This window comes from Haemorhous mexicanus, chromosome 31 (genome assembly GCF_027477595.1).
Source record: "Haemorhous mexicanus isolate bHaeMex1 chromosome 31, bHaeMex1.pri, whole genome shotgun sequence".
Lineage (NCBI taxonomy): Eukaryota > Metazoa > Chordata > Aves > Passeriformes > Fringillidae > Haemorhous > Haemorhous mexicanus.
The window spans coordinates 1,031,769-1,051,932 of record NC_082371.1 but is presented as its reverse complement, the minus strand read 5'-3'; the positions used below and the strand labels follow the sequence as shown (position 1 = coordinate 1,051,932).

Below are 20,164 nucleotides of genomic sequence, written 5' to 3'. Positions count from 1 at the left end.
GCTTTATTTTATTTTTTCCTCTTTTTCTTGGTTTGAGGAGCTTAAAGACCAGCAGCTTTTTGAAGTGCTTTCTGAAAGCAGAGAGGAAGGTTTGCTGTTCAGACCACCCTTCTGAAATGGTGTTAGAAATCTCAGGGTACTGCTTGTGTTGCAGCTTTCCCCTTCAGAACAGCTTGATGGAGAGTGATACAGTTGGTCTCTTTAACAAAGCTTCCTGTGCTGTGCTAGTTGGGAGCTTTCTGGAGTGCTCCTGGTGAACACATCACAGGTCTTTGATTCTCCATCTGCCCCCTCGATCCATGCTGAGTCAGTTTCTGGTATTTGAGGAGTAGACTTGCTGGGAAAGCCCTGTCAATGGCTGTTCTTCATCTGCAGGGTTTCCTTCTGCTTTTAGTGCTGCTTTTCTTCTTATTTTCCCCAAACAAACAAGACTTAAGAGCCCCATGCTATGTTCCTGCATGCACAAACTCTTGGGGCAGCTCTCCTGTCTTCCTGCTCTCTGGGCCAGCTGCAGGTACATCCAGCTCCTCCTTCACCTCTTGGGTCAGCCTTGGGCTAGAATGACTTTTCTGATCCATGAAAATTTGGAAAGCAACCTTCCCACTACTGCTGTGAGGGCACCAAAACTCTAAGGATTGTGGGAATTCAGGTTTCTAAACTGCAGATGAGTTTTGCATTGAATGTGTTGATGGTTCTGGCTGTGAAGGAAGGGGCAGTGTGCCTTAAGACTTCTGGCACTCTGACAAATATTGTTGTATTAATATCTGTATTTCAAACTTGAATATATAAAACAGTAAATCCTGGGAGACTTCTTCAATTGGCTCAATTCATCAAGTAAGACAAAAAAAGCAATGAAAAAGAATAATTCACTGATACTTAGTTCATGCACTAGATCCCCCAAGTCTAGACAAGTGGTTGTTTAAATACACAAGTGAAGTTCTTTATGGGGAGATCTGTGTCCTGCAGAAGAGCTCAGAATGTTCTCCATCCCCACATGCTTTGTTTTATGCTGTAAAAGGGCTGATACCAGCTTGTTCCATCCAGTAAGTGTCTTCAGGGTTAACCCTGCTGGTGCTCTCAGATTTTCTTGATCTGGTTTGTGTGGACTGAAAACAAGCTGCACAAAATGGGACTGGCTTTATGCTCTGAGGTTTTTGGGGATGTGAAAGCTCCTGTTCTCTTCCCAAACCAAATTTTAGTTGTTAAATGGAATCTGAAACTGACATATAATATTCAAAGTACAGTGATTAAACTGTGATGAAGTAAAGATTGGAACAAGTTGAAAATGCAGCCAGGCAAAGCTCTTTATTTTCTGGTAAGTTTTTGCTCACCTAAATTGTGCTGTGTTGGATTGCAGCTGAGGTTTCCTTCTTTCCTCCCTGGTACTTCAAGCTGCACACTTTGAGCGCATCTCTGAAACTGGTCACAGAAAAGGCAGGAATTGCTTAGTTCCATAAATTTTCTTTTCTGAATCCCATTTGCCTGAGCACAGGAGGTTCTGGAGTGCTGAGGTTTCAAGATTTTTTTTTTGTTGTTTTTTTGTGGGGTGGAAGATGAACCATGGGAATGGCTCAGTTATTCTTAAGTTTTATAGAAACTTAAGGTTTACCTGGATGGTGAGATCCTGTGCCAGAGCTGGCAGGAAGCCCACGAGGGAGGAGCTGCTGGGGTAACACTGCAGCTACAGTGTTACCCCAGCTACTGCAGTACAAGGGGGAGCCAGGAAAATGGCACAGGCAGGGAGGCTGGGGACAATGCTGGGGCTTCCTTGCAGAGCTCAGCTTCCCTTTTGGGTGTTGGGAAGATGTGTGTTGCCCTGTCTGCCAGCCTGGCAGTCCCTCTTTTTCATCCCAGCCTGCGCCAGCAAGGCAGAGGGGATCCCATCACGGTACCTTGACTGTAAAGCCTGGGTTGAGGTTGACTGATTTAGCTTGTCTGATTGGCAAATAGAAATCCTCCTGGCTGCCTGCAAAGCTCCCCAGTGCTCCCCCAGCTGTTGGACATAGAGCTTTGATGCATGCATAACTTCTGTACCTGTTGTTGTCCTTATAGGTGCATGGAGGGCAGCGACAGAAGAATGGGGCACGGAGGACTGGAATGAAGATGTAGGTATTTTCTGAACCCATCTCCTCTGTGCCAGCTGGCTGCTGTCCTGTCTGTACACACAGAGCTGCCAGGGGAGCTCAAAGCCCATCTTCCCCAAACTGTGGACAGAGCCCCAGGCAGGCTCCCAGCCCTGGGAGCTATGATGAATAAGTAGTTGTTGCATCTTCTGCAGGAGATGTTCTAGAGCTTGTCATAAGGGCCCAAGACAGGAGGAAATCTCCTGGGGCATTGAGGCTGGTCCTCTCATTTCCTGTAACTGCAAGATGGAATTCTTCCAAAAACTGGCCTGACTGCACACAGGACTCTTGCTCCACTCCTCTGGGGGTGTTGCAGTTGGGGAAGGTTTGCCTTTGATCACAGCAACAGCAGTTTCATGGTTTCATGCACATCATGTGCCTCTGCTGGTCCTTGTGATTTGAATGGAAAAGAAGTTCTTGACTTTACCTTCTGACATGCTCTTTGGTGTGTCTCACCACCTTACGTTCTCTACCTCATCTCCTTCAGGAGAGAGTGGACATTGTTAGCACCTTCTCTTAATACCTATCTGTAAGTTTCTTCTGAAATGGGCTTCAATCCCTCTCTGAATCAAGGAGGGACTTCTGTTCTTGCAGATTGGAGCAGGGTTGGGCATTTTAGTGTGATTGTTAGTTTTGTGTGCTCGTTTTGGCTCAGCTGACAGAATGGGCAAGTACAGCAAGCATTTGTTTGCCAGGCACTACCTGGGGAAGCACTGCTGCTGTGTTTGGAGATATGAGCAGCTTTTCTTTGTTCAGTCAGGTCTCTACTAGAAGGGAGCTTCTGAGAGCCTTTCTTACCCGCAGTGTGTTTGAGGTGCTCCCAGGAGTTCTGCATTTACTTCTTAAACTCTGGCATTTCAGTTTGTAGCAGCTCCTCAGTCTGGAATAGAAGCTGTTCATGTTCAGACATGTTTCAGGCCATGTTTCACAGGTCATCACTAACCTCCACCAGATTTTGAGCAATGCTATTTTCCCTTCATTGTTGATCTCTTGGTCAGATCATCCAAGTGAGCCCAGATCACTGGAAGCTTAGCTATGGATCCAAAGTTTCTCTTTGCTACCAGTGCCTACACTTCCTATGCTGGGGCTTTTGCAGGTCTGTGCTGCATGCCATTGACTCAGAGCAACAGCCCAGAGTCCTAGGGGCAGCTCTAGGGGATTTATGGACTATGGGAAATTTGTAGAAGCATTTGAGAGGCTTTTTTTCTTTTCCACTGGCAGAAGATTTGTGCACTTGCCTGAGAGAAACAAATGAAATAGAAGCTGACTCTGAAGGGAGCCAAATGCTAGAGATGTTTCAGTCTAAGCACTTGAATTTTGAGTTTTTCTGTGGCTGTTTGTCCCAAACATTCATGTGCTTTGTGTCATAGGGACTGTTATGAGGTGCTGTTCTCACTTTTGGATTCTTTTTTCCTTTTTTATCTTTCAGCTGTCAGAGACAAAGATCTTCACAGCCTCCAATGTGTCTTCAGTGCCTCTGCCTGCCGAGAACGTGACAATCACAGCTGGACAAAGGTGAGAGCCCATGGTGATGCTGTTTACCTGGGAAAAGTGGCACATGAGTCTTGGAGCAATTTGCCATCTTCAGTTAAACCTTTCTAGCTAGCTAAAATGCAGCAGCTCTGAATGAGGTGGGGTGGATTTAAATGGAAGAGTTGACTTAGGAGTTATTGGGTCCTAATCCTGGATTAGAATTTTCCTAGGCTCTGTTGCTGGTTCTTCAGGTTTGGGGGCATTTTTCTGTGTTAAATTAATGTAATTTTAAGATTATTTAAAATCAAAGGTCATGCAGGGTCTAGCTTGATCAGTCTGTCTTTTTGAGGCTGCTGCTGGAAGTTGTACTCTTTAGATTCCTTCAATTTGTAAAGTAAAAGCCGTGAGGCTCAAGGTGGAATACTGTTCTCATGGAAGTGGGAGCTTTGGTAATCTCAGTGGGTTTTTGTCTACCCAGAATTGATCTCGCAGTCCTGCTAGGAAAGACACCCTCTTCTATGGAGAACGAGTCAACAAACCTGGAGTCATCCCAGACTCCTTCCCTGGCGCAGCCACTGGTGTTCAGCAATTCTAAACAGAGTGCTCTATCCCAGCCCGCCTCTGGAAACTCCTTCTCTCACCACAGCATGGTAAGGAAATGCTGGTCTCTGCCAGTGGGTGTTTGGCTGAGGTTGCTTTTATGCCCTGTTGTTGTGTCTGTTTGGGTAATATAGGAAATACAGTCCGGATGCTTGCTGCTTGGGGCTGGTAGAGTGAAATAATTTGCTAGCCTGCTTTAAAAGCAGTGGCCTGAAGTTCATTGCTCAATTTGAAATAATTGTGATAATTCCTCCCCTGCTGCCCTTGTCAGATTTGCAACACATGCTTCATTCCTGCTTAAAGGAAAGGAAAAGCTCTTTTGGTCCAGGGCTTGCAATTCCAACAGTTTGAGAAACAGAACTGGTTGGGGACTAGTGTGGGATGGAATGCTGGCACCCATTGACAGGAGAAGGAAGGAGACATTGAGTCAGAGTCAGGGATCTGCATAGGCTTGGGCAGATGCTGCTTTGTGTAACTAAAGCAAAAAGAAAAATTGTTTACTTAATGGTGAGATAGTTGAGGAAAGATTTTCACAACCACATTAACTATAAAGCCAAGATCTCCTGATGGTTTTCTTTTAGAGCAACTGAATGTATGAGAATAATTCAGTATGTTTTTTAAGATCTTCTCTGTTAACTTCCTTTGTAACCCCCTGTGACAACACACCATGGCATGGGTTGGGCAAGGGATGAGCATATCTGTGTTCACACATGGTGAAGGCTGGGAAAGAAACAGGAGCCCTTCCTGCCAGCAGTGTGTGTGCATTTGGAGCTCCAGAGTGTTGAGTGAGGCACCAGTGAGAAGCAGCAGGATACAGTGCATTTGGGATGATGTTCAGAGATGTGCCTGTCCTCTGAGCCAAGTTCCAAGCCATGGCAGACATTGACTTTTTCTCCTTGCTGTAATTGCAGGTGAGCATGTTGGGGAAAGGGTTTGGAGATGTCGGGGAGGCCAAAGGCAGCAGTACCACAGGGTCACAGTTCCTGGAGCAGTTCAAGACAGCCCAGGCACTGGCTCAGCTGGCAGCTCAGCACACCCAGCCTGCTGGGAACACCACTGCTGCTTCCTGGGACATGGCATCCACCACACAGACCTCGTCTCTGGTGCAGTACGGTAAGGAGGAGCAGCAGCTCCCAGAGGGGAGGTAATGTGTTCCCCAGAACTGCAGGGGCATGCTGGGAGGGATTCAGCAGAGGATCTGTTCACAAGTTCACAACCAGTTTAGCTGACCTGTAAAAATTAAAGAGAGCTGTGGGTGAGACTAAAATGTAATAGTGTGTGTGAGTCTCTCCCTGTTCCTTTTATACTTGAAGCAGTTGAATCTGTCATTCCAGACAGTTTCAGGGCCAGAGATCTGATGTTCCTGAACCTCTCAGAGTGTGCAGAACTACTTCCGGTGTAAGGCTGTGCCAGAAAAAGTTCTGAAAGAGCATCTCTGGAGAATAGCTCCCAAATATGAGCTCTTGTCAGTGTCTTCTTCCTGCTGAACTCCTGTTATCTTTTAAGGGAATTTTAAGGGGCTTTGCTGTTAAATGCCAAGAAGTAACTCTATCCCTGGGCTGGCATGAGGGAATAAACAGGGATTTGAGAGGCTCTTGTCAGATGAGAAGCTGAGTTTTGCTGTGGTTGAGTGTTTCACTAGTGTAATTTCCTTCAGCTTGTGCTTTTTATAGGGAAATGGCTCTGGTTCAAATCTAAGCTGAAGAAAAATTGAGCCCTGTCCTAGTGACTGTCAGTGTTGGCAGCTTCCGATCTTCTCAGACAAGAAGCCTCAGAGGAGAGTCACAGAGAATAGGAGTTGATTTTGAATAAACTGTGGAAAGGCTTAGTGAGAGGAGGAAGGTGGTGCAAAAACCTGAGGGTAGGCAGCCCCAAGCAGTGATGTTGCTTGGAGATACCTAGTCCCTGCAGGAGAAGGGTGTGGCAATGGAATGCAGGACTGTTAACAGAGATGGGAAGGAAGTGGCCTGCAGGACTCTGATACGAAGTGTCTCCACACGAGGGACTCTCGAGCCCAGCTTTGCTTGGAGAATGGAGGACTTCTGCCGTGCAAGCTGACTTTGTCCTGTAGGGATGGTGGAACCAATTGAGGGAAGAAGGGCTTAAAAAGGCTTGGCATTGATGATCATGAGAGCGTGAGGCTGGGAGCAGAGATGCTTAAGTTCTCTGCTCTCTAACAAGCTTCAGGATGAAACATAGAGGAAAAGGATTTATTTTTCTTGGTGTCAGAATTTGATTTTTTTTTTTTTAAGGAAACAAACCCAGCTAACTCACCTCTGTCTTCTCCCATAGATCTCAAGAACCCAACAGAGTCTTCTGTGCATAGTCCCTTCACCAAGCGTCAGGGCTTCACATCTACTTCAACCATGATAGAAGTGTTCATGCAGGAGAAGCAGCCTGTGGTGACTGCCTCCACAACCACACCGGCGCCTCCATCCTCACCTCTGCCCAGCAAAACCAATCCAGTTCCCCAGATGTCTCCAGGCTCCTCGGACAACCAGTCCTCAAGTCCCCAGCCAGCACAGCAGAAGCTCAAGCAGCAAAAGAAAAAAGCATCGTTAACATCAAAGGTGCAGACCAGTGGTGGGGAAGGAGACAATCGAGTTGTGTTAGAGCTGCAGAAACAGCCATTTGGGCTGGCCAAGGGAAGGTCTGGGCTTGGCCTTCCTGTTGTCAGCACTGTGTGTTTGTGGAGGTGATGGAGTTGTGTGCCTGCCTGAATTACATTACAGTGTAATTCAGGGGCTGCAAGCCTATAACTGCCATTGTGTGCCAAGAAACGAGGGTAATAAAGTCATTCTCTGGGCTAATCCCTGGGAATGATTGACCCGTGCTATTGTTCCTCCCTTGCAGATTCCTGCACTTGCAGTGGAAATGCCTGGCTCCTCAGATATCTCAGGGCTAAACCTGCAGTTTGGGGCGTTACAGTTTGGTTCAGAGCCTGTTCTTGCTGAATATGAATCGACGCCCACAACCAGTGCCGCCGTTAGCCAGTCTCAGAGCAGCCTCTACACCAGCTCAGCCAGGTGAGGACCAGGAGCCTGTGAATCCAAGCAGGAAGCTTGGGAAGTTGCCTGATCCTGTGGACTTGAGTTGTCATGCATACTAGTAGACCCTTTCTGACTGCTTTGGTCACAAAGGGGGGACAATGTATGCAACAGCAAAGCACAAGTTGCCAGCAGACTCATCGGGCAGCTCTGTGGCTCTTTGGCCTGTGGTACTTGTACAGAAAACAGTTTTTCTGCTACCCTTAAACTGTGTTGTTGAAAACACAGATGGGGAATCCCCAGCACAACTGCTTCATGTCTCTAGTGAACAGATTCTGAGTGCTTTGTCCTTCTTTTTGCCTTGGCAAACTAAGACACAGTGGGGTAGGAGTATCTTCAGTGATGGTGTGTTTGTCTGCTGTTGGGCTGACCCTCAGTAACTGGCCAGTCCCTTGAGTATTGGGACCTGAGTGGTGGCAGCTCATGCAGTGTTGCCTAAGGCACAGCAGTGTGTGAGGCAAGGCTGCAGCTGGATGTCCATGGCTGGGCTAGCCCTGCTTTCTGGGCATGTTTCTTGGTTTGGCTGCTTCATGTGGTGCCTTTATACTGATGCTTGGGGCTTTTTATCTTGAGTATTTGAAGTGAAGAGCCCAGTCTGGGCCAGCAGCTTACAGCAGGGCTGTTTCAGAGGAAAATGGAGGAACACTTTTTTTTTTCCTTTTGTAGTGAATCTTCATCCACAATTTCGTCCAATCAAAGCCAGGAGTCTGGTTACCAGAGTGGCACAATACAGACAGCAACATTTACCTCCCAGAACAGCGCTCAGGGACCACTGTACGAACAGAGATCCACCCAGACGAGGCGATACCCAAATTCTATCTCCTCTTCGCCCCAGAAGGATCTGACCCAGGCTAAGGTAAGAGAACAGCTTTGCTCACCCATTGTGCTGGGTGAGCCTCACATGTGAAGTGTCTTGGGGAAAGCTGAATGGCTTATCAAAGGATTCTGTGATCCTTCAGCCTCACTGTGTGGCTCGTGGGCTCTAATGAGAGCTCTCTTGTGGCTGCTGTGTTTTGTGCCTGGACCACTGGGGTTAACAGCAGTCAAGGTGATTGCAGGGCATATGTTGTATCCTGTACAGTTACCCTGCTAGAGGGGCATGCAGACAAAGAATTTTGTTTTGTGTTATGGATTTGGTCCTTGCATGTTGCACACCAGTTCAGTAACGTCAGGTTTGGCTAATGAACTTGGATTGAGAGTGTTGAGGCAGTCTAACTACCAGCAGCAGAGAAACTTCTTGCACTGATTTCTCTCATATACACTTGGGGACCATGCTGACATGGGGCTAGACCTTGGGACTGACCCAAACACAGTCTGCTGACACATGCTGGTGGCAGGACCTTTTCATAACTTTGCATGGGAGTGTGAGAGAGATGTGACACTAGCTCTGCCTCTGGAAATGTGTAGCTATAATGCCCAGTACTTCTTTTTTCTCTTCTTCTTCAGAATGGTTTCAGTTCTGTACAACCCACGCCATTACAAACCACACAGGCTGTTGAAGGTAAGAGTCTTGCCAATACAGTGTCCCGGGTGTCCTTGGGTGTCCTGTATCTCTTGTGCTCATGTTCTCTGCTTTGAATGAGAAGTTTTATCTGTGCTAATAGCAAGTCCTTTCCTTACTGGTCTAATTCCTGCCATTCAGATTATTTGTTTGCCTCAAAACATTCAGCTTTGTGCTGATCCTTGAGATCCTTGAAGGGTCACCTATGACAATAACTTACTCTGCTTTGTGTGTGGAAAGCACTTCATCTGTAGGTCTTGAAGCTCTTTGCAGAGCCAGTGGTAGTGATGGGGTAAAGTATGACATAGAACTCAATCATAAGTATATAACTGTTTGGCAGCACTGGGGGAAGCCCCAAATCTCCCGGCTCCTCTAGCTGAGAACTTGCTGATCCTTGCCCTTGTGTTACCCTCTGGAAGTTGCCAGTAGCTGCCCTTAACACAAAGCTTTTGTTCTCAGGTGCTACGGGCCCTGCGGTGAAATCCGACTCCCCCTCTGCTCCCAGTATTGCCCCTCTCAACGACGGGGTGTCTGCATCGTCCTTGCTGACAACAGCCAGCCAACACTCAACAGCTCTGAGCAGCCTGAGCCACAGCGAGGAGCTCCCCAGTACAACCACTGCCCAGCTCAGCAGGTGTGGGAGTGGGGGGTGGATTTCTGAAGAAGCAGAACTAGAAGCAGGAATCTATAGCAGACATCAGGGTCCATCTCATGCAGTGAGGAAGACTAAGATGACTCACCCCATTCAAGCAGATGGGAAATGGGATGGTGCTACTGATGTTGACTTTCTCACCTTGGTCTGACAACGTTTTATTTCTCTTCTTGTCAGTGCATTACCCACCCAGCAGAACAGTCTGTCCTCATCCACATCCTCTGGGCGAACATCAACTTCAACCCTTCTGGTGAGTCTGGGTATGATCTCTCACTGTGTGTCCCGTTTCTACTCAGCTTGGGGGGGTCTGCTGGGGTGCCTGACCTTGGGGCTGCAGTTGTGGCAGGAACTGCCAGGCTGCTGGCTGTCCTGCTGGAGTCTGGATGTTGTGGAGAGAGATGACATGTCAAACACTATCTGTACACCTGTGGCTCAAGGCTGTTGACACCGTGCCTGTTTCTGACTGAGCAGTACCTTCTTTTGAGCCTGTCGTAGCCCCTGAAGGTGCTGCAGAGTCACAGCCACATGTCAGAGCAAACTGACATGCAATGGTACCAAATATCTCTACTTCTGGAGCTCTTGCAGTACAGTTCCTGGGTATTGGCTTTTGCAGCAGAATAAATCACCCTGCTGCAAATGTGGTGTCAAGCCCTGCTCTGCTCCTCAGACAGATGTGTTGGGATGGAAACATGAGAGAGGTTTGTAAGCATTAGGGATTGGCTGCTGTCAGGACTTAGGACTTAAGCCAGGCTCACTGCAGAAATATCCAGATGCAGACAGGGGTGCATGATGTTCAGCATAGCGAATGTCTTGTGGTACCTGTGCACTTGGTTCCATCAGCCTGATCCCCTGACTCTCCTCCCTTCCTTCCCTAGCACACAAGTGTGGAGAGTGAAGCAAGCCTCCATTCTTCTGCCAGTACTTTCTCCACCTCCTCCAGCACGGTGTCAGCTGCCCCACCAGTTGTCAGCGTTTCATCCAGCCTCAGCAGTGTCAGCAGCCTGGGCCTCAGCCTCAGCAGCAACTCCACAGTGACGGCCTCGACTCGCAGCTCTGTTGCAACCACATCAGGTACTGTCCTGGCTACTGCTGGACCAGAGAAGGGTGTGAGGGCTAAGAAAGCAGGCTTCTGCTGTTTGCTTCACTGTGGAACTTCTCCTTTCTCCTGTCTTTCAGGAAAAGCTCCTCCCAATCTCCCTCCTGGAGTCCCACCGTTGTTGCCTAATCCATATATCATGGCTCCAGGGTTGCTACATGCCTACCCGGTGAGTGGAACTTTGCAGTGGTGTCCCAGCTCCCTGTGCAGCAGGGAGGGATGTAGACTATAGTGGGGAAACTAAAAACTGTGACATAGCCCAGCAAGACTGCCTTGGACAGGCAGAGTTTGGACCTGCTGTTTTTTCCATGTTTTCCATGTGCCGGTGAGGGTAAATGTGTGTTGTGATCACCCCAGGGCAGAGTCTACGTGCCTGTTCTCTGCAGCCTCTCCAGTCTTTTAAGAGCCCTTGGGCAGAGGACAGTGTATGGAAGCACAGAGCTGTGTTAAAAATATGGTGTGACAAAGGGCAGTCAGGGCAAGGGTAGCAACAGCCACAAAGTCTAGGGGTGTGTTGTCACATCCTCTCCTAAAGGTGAGGATAGATTTCAGTTTTGGGATGATTTCCAGAGAAAAACTGTTGCGTGGCTTTATGGTCTGGAGCACTTTCCTTTGAGCAACTCACAGGAACTTGTGGCAGCATCAGCCTGTGTCAAGGCTCTGGCTGCCTGCACCTGGTGGCTCATGTGGCTGCTGATTGGTTACTTATGTCTTTCTCTCGTGTTTATCTAAATGTTTAATCTAAAATTGGGAGTCCTTATGTCTTCCATGTCCCCAGTGTCATCTCTGGCTCTTTTTCTAGCCACAGGTGTATGGATATGATGACTTGCAAATGCTCCAGACGAGATTCCCGTTGGTGAGTACTGCAGAATGACAAGGACATGCCACTTCCACTGGTGCTGCTTGGGTAGAGACAAGTCAGCTGAGGAGCTGGCAAAATGGGGTGCTGAGTGGATGCACCTCTGTAGCAGCAGTGAGGGGTTAATCAGTTGCTCCTTTCACGTGGGGAGTTGCCAGCACGAGCTGCTCATGCAGCAGTGTTCCTCGTGGAGCCAAGGAGCACGAGTTACAACAGCAGGGCTATTATAGAGATTCACCTCTGATCCATGACAGAGCCAGTGACTAAATACCTGATGAGAATGGGCTTTATTTAGCAACAGGACATGTCCATTTTATTGTGAAGAGGGGGGGAAAGTCCAGCCAGTTAAAGAGCTGCATACCAGTAGACCTTATCTGGTTCTTCTAATAGCCAGATGAGGGGGATGGTACATGCTACAAAAACCTGGGGCTGCTGTAGGTTATGATCAGCCTGATGTGGCTGGTTGGACTGCAATTCTCAGACATATTTTGCAGCTACGTTATAGAAATTCCTCTCTCCCAAATATACTGCTTTGCACTTTGGACAGAGCTGATAAAATGTCTTCCTTTGTTTTCATTCATCAGGATTACTACAGCATCCCATTCCCTACACCCACCACACCACTGACTGGAAGAGATGGCAGCCTGAGCAGCAATCCATACTCTGGTAGGGAAAAAGACGGCTCTAATTCCCATCCCATCAGGGTTTGTGCTGCTTCTGCTAGTGTCCTGTGGCTTTGTCCACTGGAGCTACCTCTGCACCTGCACTGTGCCTCCTGCACTGCTTTTGGTTTGGAGCATGCTTCTCACAGCTAAATTATTTCTTTCCTTTTGAGCATCTGGTTGTGTCAAGGCCTGATACTGGGAAGAGGTGTGCAAAGTAGGACTTAATGGGGCAGTTGGAAAGGGAGTGAGGAAGGGCTGGAAGATTCTTCAGGGCCTACAACTGGGGGACTGCTTTCCAGGTGGTTGTGAGGCAGGTGGTAAGCAGTGCTTCTCAAGCACTGAGAGTAAAAAAAGAAAGAAACACAAAATATGGAGAAGTTAATTTTTTTATATGGGATAGTCTCATGGAGAAAGCAGGTGAGAAATTTGGGACCTGTCAAACTCAAGCCAAGCACCCAGTGGGTGTATGACCCCACACTGACCTTGGTAAGTGCATTAATGCACTTCCAGACTGCACTGGGCAGTGACTCTGCTGAGCTTTCACATGCTGTAGGAATTGTTGCACTTGGAGGTTCACTCTTTTTCTGGCACTGCTTCTCAGCTTTGGCAGGAACTGGTTTGTGTGGAAGTGTTTTTGCCCAGCTGAGGCTGAAAGCTCAGAGCTCTGTGTAAGCTCTGAATAGGAGAGTGTTTGCATGGATGAGCCAGGGGAGCGCTCATCAAGATCAGAACAGGGAGCTTCCCCCAGCCCTGCAGCCAAGCCCTGCACAGCCCTGGCAAGGATCTGGGTTGTGTTCAGTCCTGCTGGTGGAGCATGGAGAGGGACAGCTCTGGCATCAGGCTCTGCTAGCAGGTTTATCCAGTGCCAGATTGTGGGCTTTGCTACTGTGGCGTCCCTTTGCCTCTGTAGTCCTGTTAGGGCCAAGGAGCAATTAATAGCTTCACCTTATCAGTGTGCAAAAGTCTGAGGACCACAGTCCTTGGCACTGGCAGGAGGTGGGGGGGGAGGGGGGTGTGACTGAAGTCACTGTTTATCAAAAGACTGGATCACCTTTGGGCTGAGTTGAAACAGGCCAGGATCTAACATCAGTTCTTCACTCTCACTCCTCTATTTCAGGTGATTTAACAAAATTTGGCCGTGGTGATGCCTCTTCCCCTGCTCCTGCAACCACGCTGGCTCAGCCTCAGCAGAGCCAGACCCAGACCCACCACACCACACAGCAGACGTTCCTGAACCCTGCGCTGCCTCCTGGCTACAGTTACACCAGTCTGCCATACTACACAGGGGTACCAGGGCTCCCCAGCACCTTCCAGTACGGGCCCGCCGTGTTCCCTGTGAGTTCCCCAGAGATAAGGTGTACCATTTGGGCAGAAGGGTGGCACAGCAAAGCCTCTTCTCACTCTGATCCTCTCTGTTTTGTAGGTTGCTCCTACCTCTTCCAAGCAGCATGGTGTGAATGTCAGCGTCAATGCATCAGCAACCCCTTTCCAGCAGCCCAGTGGCTATGGCTCTCATGGGTACAGCACTGGTAAGAGACCCACAAGAGCACTTCCCACAGCAGCAGGGCTTGCTCCTAGTCTTACTGCCTGTGATAGGGACTGCTCTCTTACAGCAGTAATAGAGAAAAATTCCAGGCCTGCCACTCCCAAGGAGATTGATTATCCTTAGAAAGGCCCAGGATTGTTCTGCATCCAGGTCTGGAGCAGGTTTGGGGGTTACAGACCACTTCTTGCCCTCCTCTGTGCCTCACAATCAGCTGCCTGGGACTTGAACTACTATCAGAAGCTTAAGCTGCTGAATGGTTTGGTTTGTTGGTTTATTATCTGCCTGTATGTGATTACCAGAAGAGCAGTTCTGGATTTGAATTTGTTTCCCACCAGTGTTTGGCAGACACTTTCTAGGGAAGTGTCCTCGGTTAAAAGATGTAGGAAGGTCATGAACCTGCTGCCTGTCTTGGTACTTGGTTGATGTCTGGCTGACTTACACAGGGCTGCATTTGGCTCCCTCTACCAGTCTTTTAAGTTCCTATTGTCACTTTTTTCACTGCATTAGAGCCCTTCAAGATAGTATTTTCTCTTTGAGAAAATGTTTCAGCTTTGTCCCAGGTCACCTGGTGCTGAGTCCTTCAAACTGCTTTCATTTCAGCACTTTTTCCAGGCATTAAATGATGGCTGAGGTGTCCTCTGGGTCACCCTCTTTTATGGACAGCCAACACCCCATGGAACTTGTGTTGTCAGTCACTGCACCAGCCATCCCAGCCTACAGCTGAGTTGCCTTTACATGCAATTGCCTGTTTTACACCAGAGGAGCTTTTGGGCTGTTTTTGCTGCTGTGCCACATGCTGTGGGTTTGTTTCCCTGTCTGTCCATTGTGTTCTCCAGCTCTCCTCACACCTGCTGTTTCCCTTGTGTTTCTCTGGGTGGCAGCCAGCCCTTCAGCTGGTTTCTGGGGGCATTTTGAAACTGTGTGTGTCCAGAGCAAAATAACTTATATGGGTGCTTTGCATGTGGTCATGCCAGGGCCTGGCTGCCGAGGCCAGTCTGTCTGCAGATCTTCGCTGACCGCTGGAGCTCTCCACCAGATGCTGCCGGTGTTAGCAGCAAGCAGCTCCTACTGACCCACTGGCTGCTGCCTAACACCCACCTCTCCCTTCTCCCCAGGTGTATCTGTGACATCCAGTAATACAGGTGTGCCAGACATCTCGGGCTCTGTCTACTCCAAAACTCAGGTCAGTGTCTGTGTGCTTCCTGCATTGCTGGGGCGGAGAAGCCAAGCTCTGAGACAGCCTCTCTGGGCAATGAGGTCTCTTCCCCTTGGATCACACAGCCAGGGAGAAGGGAAATGCTTGACCTTTCCCAGCTCACAGCAATTCCAAGCCCAGAAAGAGCCATGGGAAGAGACTTTTATCTGTTCTCTGTACCACAGGCTGACTGTGGGCCTGTGACGTGTAGAGATAGGGAGGGGCACGCTGCCAGCCTGGCTCCCTGCCCTTATTCTGCCGTTGGCATCTCCTCCTTAGCAATCCTTCGAGAAGCAGGGATTTCACACTGGAACCCCAGCAGCCTCCTTCAACCTGCCTTCGGCGCTGGGCAGCGGCGGCCCCATCAACCCTGCGACTGCGGCGGCATACCCCCCCACCCCCTTCATGCACATCCTGACCCCGCATCAGCAGCCTCACTCGCAGATTCTCCACCACCACCTGCAGCAGGATGGGCAGGTAAGCAGTGCCCCTGGCACCTCAGCCCCTTGCTGGGCTATCTCCTAGGGCTCTTGCTTCTCCTTGACTTCCCTGGTCCCTCTGTCCCCCCCTCCCTCATGCTGTGCGGCGGACACATGCAGCGACAGGCATATGCTCACACCTGCACATACACACAGGGCTGGTAGGAGGATGATGAGGTGAGAAGGAAGGCCTGGGGTGTGCTTTGCCAGGGTGGGTACTCAGCACAACCCCCCTGCTGCCGGGCTGCACCTGGTATGGCCAGGTAGTGCTCCCTCATGCAGGCACATCTGGGGCACCCCGACCTCCCCCATCCTCAGAGGGGCAGCTCCGCAGGCCAGCACCAAAGGGGTTCCTCGCCATAGCCACGACCCTGCAGGAGCTTTCAGGTCTAACCGTGGATTTCTATTGTTATAGTTTGTCCCTTTATTTTACATATCCTGGTACTGCAACAGCTTCCATATTTGCAGATGATACTGTGCTGCCAACGCCAGCAGGAAGATCAGGTAATGAACTCTCTGAAAATGCATTGCACTTGCTATGGGCTCTGCCCTCACCTCTAAGGCTCCCCAGGATCACGTAGCCCCTTCCTTCTCCCCCATGGCCCTGTGAGGCGAGGAGAGAGGCTCTCAGGAAGTATGTGCACACACAGACACACACACACATACAGTCGCGTGCAGACACAAGCCACACCGACCCTTCCCCGTCTCCTATCTCCCTGCTGCCCACAGCCCTGTGTGCTGCTGGCCTGGAGCAAGGTGTGCAGCCGAGGGAGGGGCTGGGGCACAGCTGCGAGGTGCTGGAGGCTGCCCCAGTGCCAGGGAGCTGAGCTGGGCCCAGGTGCATCGGCAGCTGCCCAGAGCACCTGGTCAGGGGCCTGGGCGTGCCAGTGTTACCCCATAGGGCAGGCTGGAGCTGCTTCCCCTGCACTCACCACCCTCTCCTCTGCCCTTTCCCGCAGAGTGGCTCCGGGCAGCGCAGCCAAGGCAGCTCCATCCCCCAGAAATCCCAGGCCAACAAGTCTGCCTACAACAGCTACAGCTGGGGCGCCAACTGAGGCCGGGCCCTCGGCACCACTCGCTTCCGGAAGAGAATCCCAGTGCCCCCGATGATGAGGAAGGACCCCAGGGAGGAGAGAGCCCTGCGGCGGGGAGCGCCCGGGCCCCCAGCCCCAGCAGGGCCCTGCAGGGCAGGCCGCAGGCACCTCTGCGTTGTCTGTCTTCAGCCACTTTCCTGTTGTATGTAATATAGAATTTGTATTTTTTCTTTTTTTTCCCTTTTTTTTTTTTCTCTCTCTCTCTCCACATTCAGATCTGAACCGTTTGCCGTAGGGGCCTTTTTTGGTTTTTACTCCTTTCTATCCCCTCTCCCATCCAGCTGCCCCAGAATCTCTCAGATCCAAAGGAGTGGAAGCTGCGAGTCGCCTACAGCAAACCCCCTTATTATTAGGATTAAGACCAGTAATTGATATGAGCAGCATTGTAAGATTAATTAGTTGAAGTGTTTTTTTTTGTACCGTGTTCTAAATTTAATGGATAAATGTGTCTTGTATATAAAAACAAAAACCCCATGCTGTCCTCTAGTTCTCTCATTTCTCCCCCACCCCACCGAGGGGTCCCCCCTGGTATTTTATGTTTTCCATCTGCGTCCCTCCATCCTCACGGGCCCAGAGTGCAGGTCCTGCCCTGCTTGCACGCTGTAAGTATCTTCTGCTTTTGGGTTGGGGATTTTTTTATTTTCTTTTTTTTTTTCCTTTTTTTTTTCTGTTTTGTTTTGTGGGGTTTTGTTTGGTTTGGTTTGGTTTGGTTTTTTGGGGTATTATTTTTGGTTTTTTTTCTATGCAGTCCAGATCTTGTATTTTTCAGTTCCACCTGATCCCTTCAGCTGCAGCCCCGAGCGGGGATTTACTGAAGAGAATAAAGATCACAAAGTGATGTGTGTATTTTTTCCACCTTCTCAGCCTCGTTCCCTATTTTTGGTGCAGGGGGTTGGGTGGCCCTGGGTGGTGGGGGCAGTGCTTCCCCCACCCCTCCCCAGATTCTTGCTGGTGTTTTTGTCCCCTCCTTTTGTGGGTTTTTCCTTTTCCCAGCTGCAGTGCTGGGCAGCAAGATGGCAGCACAGGGATAATGCCCTCCTTTCTCTGAGACCCTCACCCTTCATTTCTGCTTCCTACTGAGCTCTGCCTTGTGTCCCCACTGCTCTGGTGCTGCTGGTCCTCCCTTTGGGGGTCCAGGGCTGCTCTCACCAGCCCCTTATCCCTGCGAGCTCACGGGGCAGGCCGGCAGGGTGCTCACAGTCACCGGGGAGGGCAGTGAGACACTGGCAGCAGTGCCTGGCCCTGCAGTGCCCGCCGCGCTTCCCCTCAGCCTCTGCACTGCCAGGTCAGGGGCCGGGACACAGCGGGAGCCTTCCTGGGCCGCGTGGGGCTGAGAGGGAGCGGCGGGGTTGGGAGGGGCTCTGGAGCTCGGCTGGGGGAGAGCAGGGGCTGAGGCCCGGCACCCCGCCAGCCCGCACCGCCCTCACCGAGGGCCCGGGGCACTCCCGGGGTAGCCCCGTGCGAACAGCACGGGGCCGCGGGCCCGGGCCGGTCACAGCGGGGCGGCTGCGGCCCGTGCGGCTCTGGGGGGCCCGGGCCGGTCACAGCGGGGCGGCTGCGGCCCGTGCGGCTCCGGGGGGCCCGGGCCGGTCACAGCGGGGCGGCTGCGGCCCGTGCGGCTCCGGGGGGCCCGGGCCGGTCACAGCGGGGCGGCTGCGGCCCGTGCGGCTCCGGGGGGCCCGGGCCGGTCACAGCGGGGCGGCTGCGGCCCGTGCGGCTCCGGGGGGCCCGGGCCGGTCACAGCGGGGCGGCTGCGGCCCGTGCGGCTCCGGGGGGCCCGGGCCGGTCACAGCGGGGCGGCTGCGGCCCGTGCGGCTCCGGGGGGCCCGGGCCGGTCACAGCGGGGCGGCTGCGGCCCGTGCGGCTTTCGGGGACCGGGGGCGGCACGGGGCGGCCGCGCTGCCGCAGCGCCTCGCGACAGCCGGCGGCGCTTTACGGTCGCGGCGCTTGGCGGCAGCCCGACCCGGGCCGGACGGGGTAGCGGGACGCGGAGGGACCCGTAGCGGGATGAGCTTCTACGACGTGTTCCGCGGCTTCTTCGGGTTCCCGGGACGGTGCAGGTGACCGGGACCCCGCCCGTCCCCTGGGTGCCCCCAGCCTCGCCCGCACCTGTCCCTCTCTCAACCGCCCGTTGCCCCACCGGCCCCGGCCCTCCTCCGCCTGCTCCGGGCTGTCCGGGTCTCTCACTGCTCCGGTCCCGCAGACCCCGGGACCCGATGTTTGGCGGCGCGGCGTGGGACGAGGAGGAGGAGGAAGAGGATGGTGGCCCGTCCATGTCGCAGCCCCCCCAGGACTTCGGCTTCGGCTTCAGCCCTGGCTCCTCCCGCGGCGCCTTCGAGGAGCTATTCCGGGACATGGGCGAGCTCCTTGGCGTCCTGGGGGGGTTCTGGGCCGAGCCCCAGCAGCCTTTCGGTGGGTACGGGAAGGGCTGAGCGAGATTCTCGGGGCCGCTCAGAGCCCCTCGGCCTGACCGACGCCCTTGTGCTGCCCAGAGCCCGCCCTGCCCGGCCCCGGTGAAGGCAGCGCAGGGCGACGGCTGCGGGACTCGATGCTGAAGCACCCGGAGAGTCCCCCTGCCAGCGCGGCCCCAGGGAGCTCCGGCGATCTGGCCCGGCCATGGAGACCCTTCTTAGGGGTGGGTGAGGAGTCTGGGCTCTGCCTCCCGCAGCGGTAGCCTGCTCTGTGCTGGTGCGGTGCTGCCCCAGTGTCGCACTTGGCTTCCCATCACTGCCGTCAGTGGTGTGTGGCTTTGTCTTGCAGCTGGAAGATGCTCACCGAGCTCCTCCGGGCCTCAAGGAAGACCAAGGTGGGTGCTGGGAGCAAGGGCTGAGGGGCCTCTGCCCTTCCTGCTCCAGCCGCCTGTGCTGCCACAGCCTCCGGGGTGTGTCCCCACGCTGTGGCCACCACCTTACCTCTCCCCCCAGACCTGGACTCCCAGGTCTCCTCCGCTGGGCTGGGGACCATCCTGAGACCCAACGAACCTAGGTCCCACTCTTACTTCCAGAGCGTCTCTGTCACCAAAGTGACTCTCCCTGACGGGGTGAGTGTCCCTGCAGGTGCAGCAGGGCTGTGGGAGGCCTGGGGACACCGTCCCCGTGCCTGGGGAGTCTCTTAGGGCTTGGTGCTGTGCACAGGGGGTGGAGGAGCGCCACACTGTGCAGGACAGCCAGGGCCACCGGGAGACCACGGTGACACGCCGCAGGGGGGACCAGGCCTTCATCACCACCACCAAGGAGCATGGGCAGAGCAAGGACTACCGGGAGGAGGTGCTCAACATGGATGACCGTGAGTGGGGCTCTGGGGAGGATGCAAAGAGTGGATGGGGGCCCCACTGAGGGAGTTCTCTCTGCCCTCCCAGGGGAGCTGGCACAGTTTGCTGGCATGTGGCCACAGCAAGAAGAGCTTCCCGCTGCCAACCTGGGCCCCTCATCTGTGCTGGGCAGCTTCCTCCGACGCTGGTTCTCAAACTGGTAGCTGTGTCCAGTCCTGATTGAGCAGCCTGTATGTGTGACAGGTGCAGGCTGGCAGGACCCTGGGCTTGTCAGGCCTGTCCGAGCAGGCAGTGGGCAGCAGCCTCTTCTCACCACCTGTTTTTGTTGTAGATGGGTCAGATCTTGCTGGGAAGTGGTGCCTGGGCTGGAGGCTGTCCACCTTCTGCAGCACTGCAGAGTCACAGGGAGCCCTGTGGGGGTCAAGTGTATGTGTGTACAGAGCAATAAAGTCTATTTATGCTAAACAGTGACTGTCCATGCTCCTTCAGACTGGAATGTCATGTGTTTGGAGGCAGATTCCCCTTGTCCACCAGGATGACTCTGGGGGGCTGCCTCGGGGATG

The 20,164-nt window shown here is 52.4% G+C and overlaps 2 protein-coding genes across 14 annotated transcripts in view; both read left to right on the top strand.

Moving 5' to 3' along the window:
* UBAP2L (ubiquitin associated protein 2 like) overlaps nt 1–16,804 on the top strand; it is a 29,866-nt gene extending 13,062 nt beyond the window's left edge. For 4 of the 10 annotated variants that reach the window (XM_059871290.1, XM_059871291.1, XM_059871293.1 and 1 more), the window contains 20 exons: nt 2,053–2,105; nt 3,553–3,638; nt 4,075–4,246; nt 5,108–5,309; nt 6,489–6,766; nt 7,050–7,222; nt 7,910–8,099; nt 8,690–8,744; nt 9,204–9,378; nt 9,574–9,646; nt 10,272–10,467; nt 10,573–10,661; nt 11,295–11,348; nt 11,936–12,017; nt 13,134–13,351; nt 13,440–13,545; nt 14,678–14,745; nt 15,037–15,234; nt 15,690–15,740; nt 16,196–16,804. In XM_059871290.1, coding sequence (XP_059727273.1) covers nt 2,053–2,105; nt 3,553–3,638; nt 4,075–4,246; nt 5,108–5,309; nt 6,489–6,766; nt 7,050–7,222; nt 7,910–8,099; nt 8,690–8,744; nt 9,204–9,378; nt 9,574–9,646; nt 10,272–10,467; nt 10,573–10,661; nt 11,295–11,348; nt 11,936–12,017; nt 13,134–13,351; nt 13,440–13,545; nt 14,678–14,745; nt 15,037–15,234; nt 15,690–15,740; nt 16,196–16,291 — 2,615 coding nt within the window. In that variant the 3' untranslated portion in view covers nt 16,292–16,804. The remainder of the gene's footprint in view (nt 1–2,052; nt 2,106–3,552; nt 3,639–4,074; nt 4,247–5,107; nt 5,310–6,488; nt 6,767–7,049; nt 7,223–7,909; nt 8,100–8,689; nt 8,745–9,203; nt 9,379–9,573; nt 9,647–10,271; nt 10,468–10,572; nt 10,662–11,294; nt 11,349–11,935; nt 12,018–13,133; nt 13,352–13,439; nt 13,546–14,677; nt 14,746–15,036; nt 15,235–15,689; nt 15,741–16,195) is intronic. The other 6 variants (XM_059871295.1, XM_059871296.1, XM_059871298.1 and 3 more) reach the window with 4 other exon arrangements.
* Nucleotides 16,805–18,239: 1,435 nt separating this feature from the next.
* On the top strand, nt 18,240–20,066 carry HAX1 (HCLS1 associated protein X-1). Of its 4 annotated transcripts, none has more exons than XM_059871306.1 (8): nt 18,240–18,390; nt 18,534–18,742; nt 18,823–18,965; nt 19,091–19,136; nt 19,255–19,370; nt 19,465–19,615; nt 19,689–19,800; nt 19,933–20,066. In XM_059871306.1, coding segments are annotated over exons 1-8 (831 nt in total). In that variant the 5' UTR covers nt 18,240–18,337; the 3' UTR covers nt 19,934–20,066. The 4 variants fall into 4 exon arrangements, with proteins under 4 accessions (XP_059727289.1, XP_059727287.1, XP_059727288.1 ...); XM_059871304.1 differs by having other exon boundaries at nt 19,689–19,831; XM_059871305.1 differs by having other exon boundaries at nt 19,689–19,844.
* Nucleotides 20,067–20,164: the final 98 nt, after the last annotated feature.

What these genes read in the sequence shown, in the direction of transcription:
- HAX1 (XM_059871304.1), top strand. Translation starts at nt 18,338, where the DNA reads ATGAGCTTCTACGACGTGTTCCGCGGCTTCTTCGGGTTCCCGGGACGG. An exon ending in AAGTGACTCTCCCTGACGGG is followed by an intron (nt 19,371 to 19,464) that starts GTGAGTGTCCCT and finishes TGCTGTGCACAG; the next exon opens with GGGGTGGAGGAGCGCCACAC. An exon ending in GGTGCTCAACATGGATGACC is followed by an intron (nt 19,616 to 19,688) that starts GTGAGTGGGGCT and finishes CTGCCCTCCCAG; the next exon opens with GGGAGCTGGCACAGTTTGCT.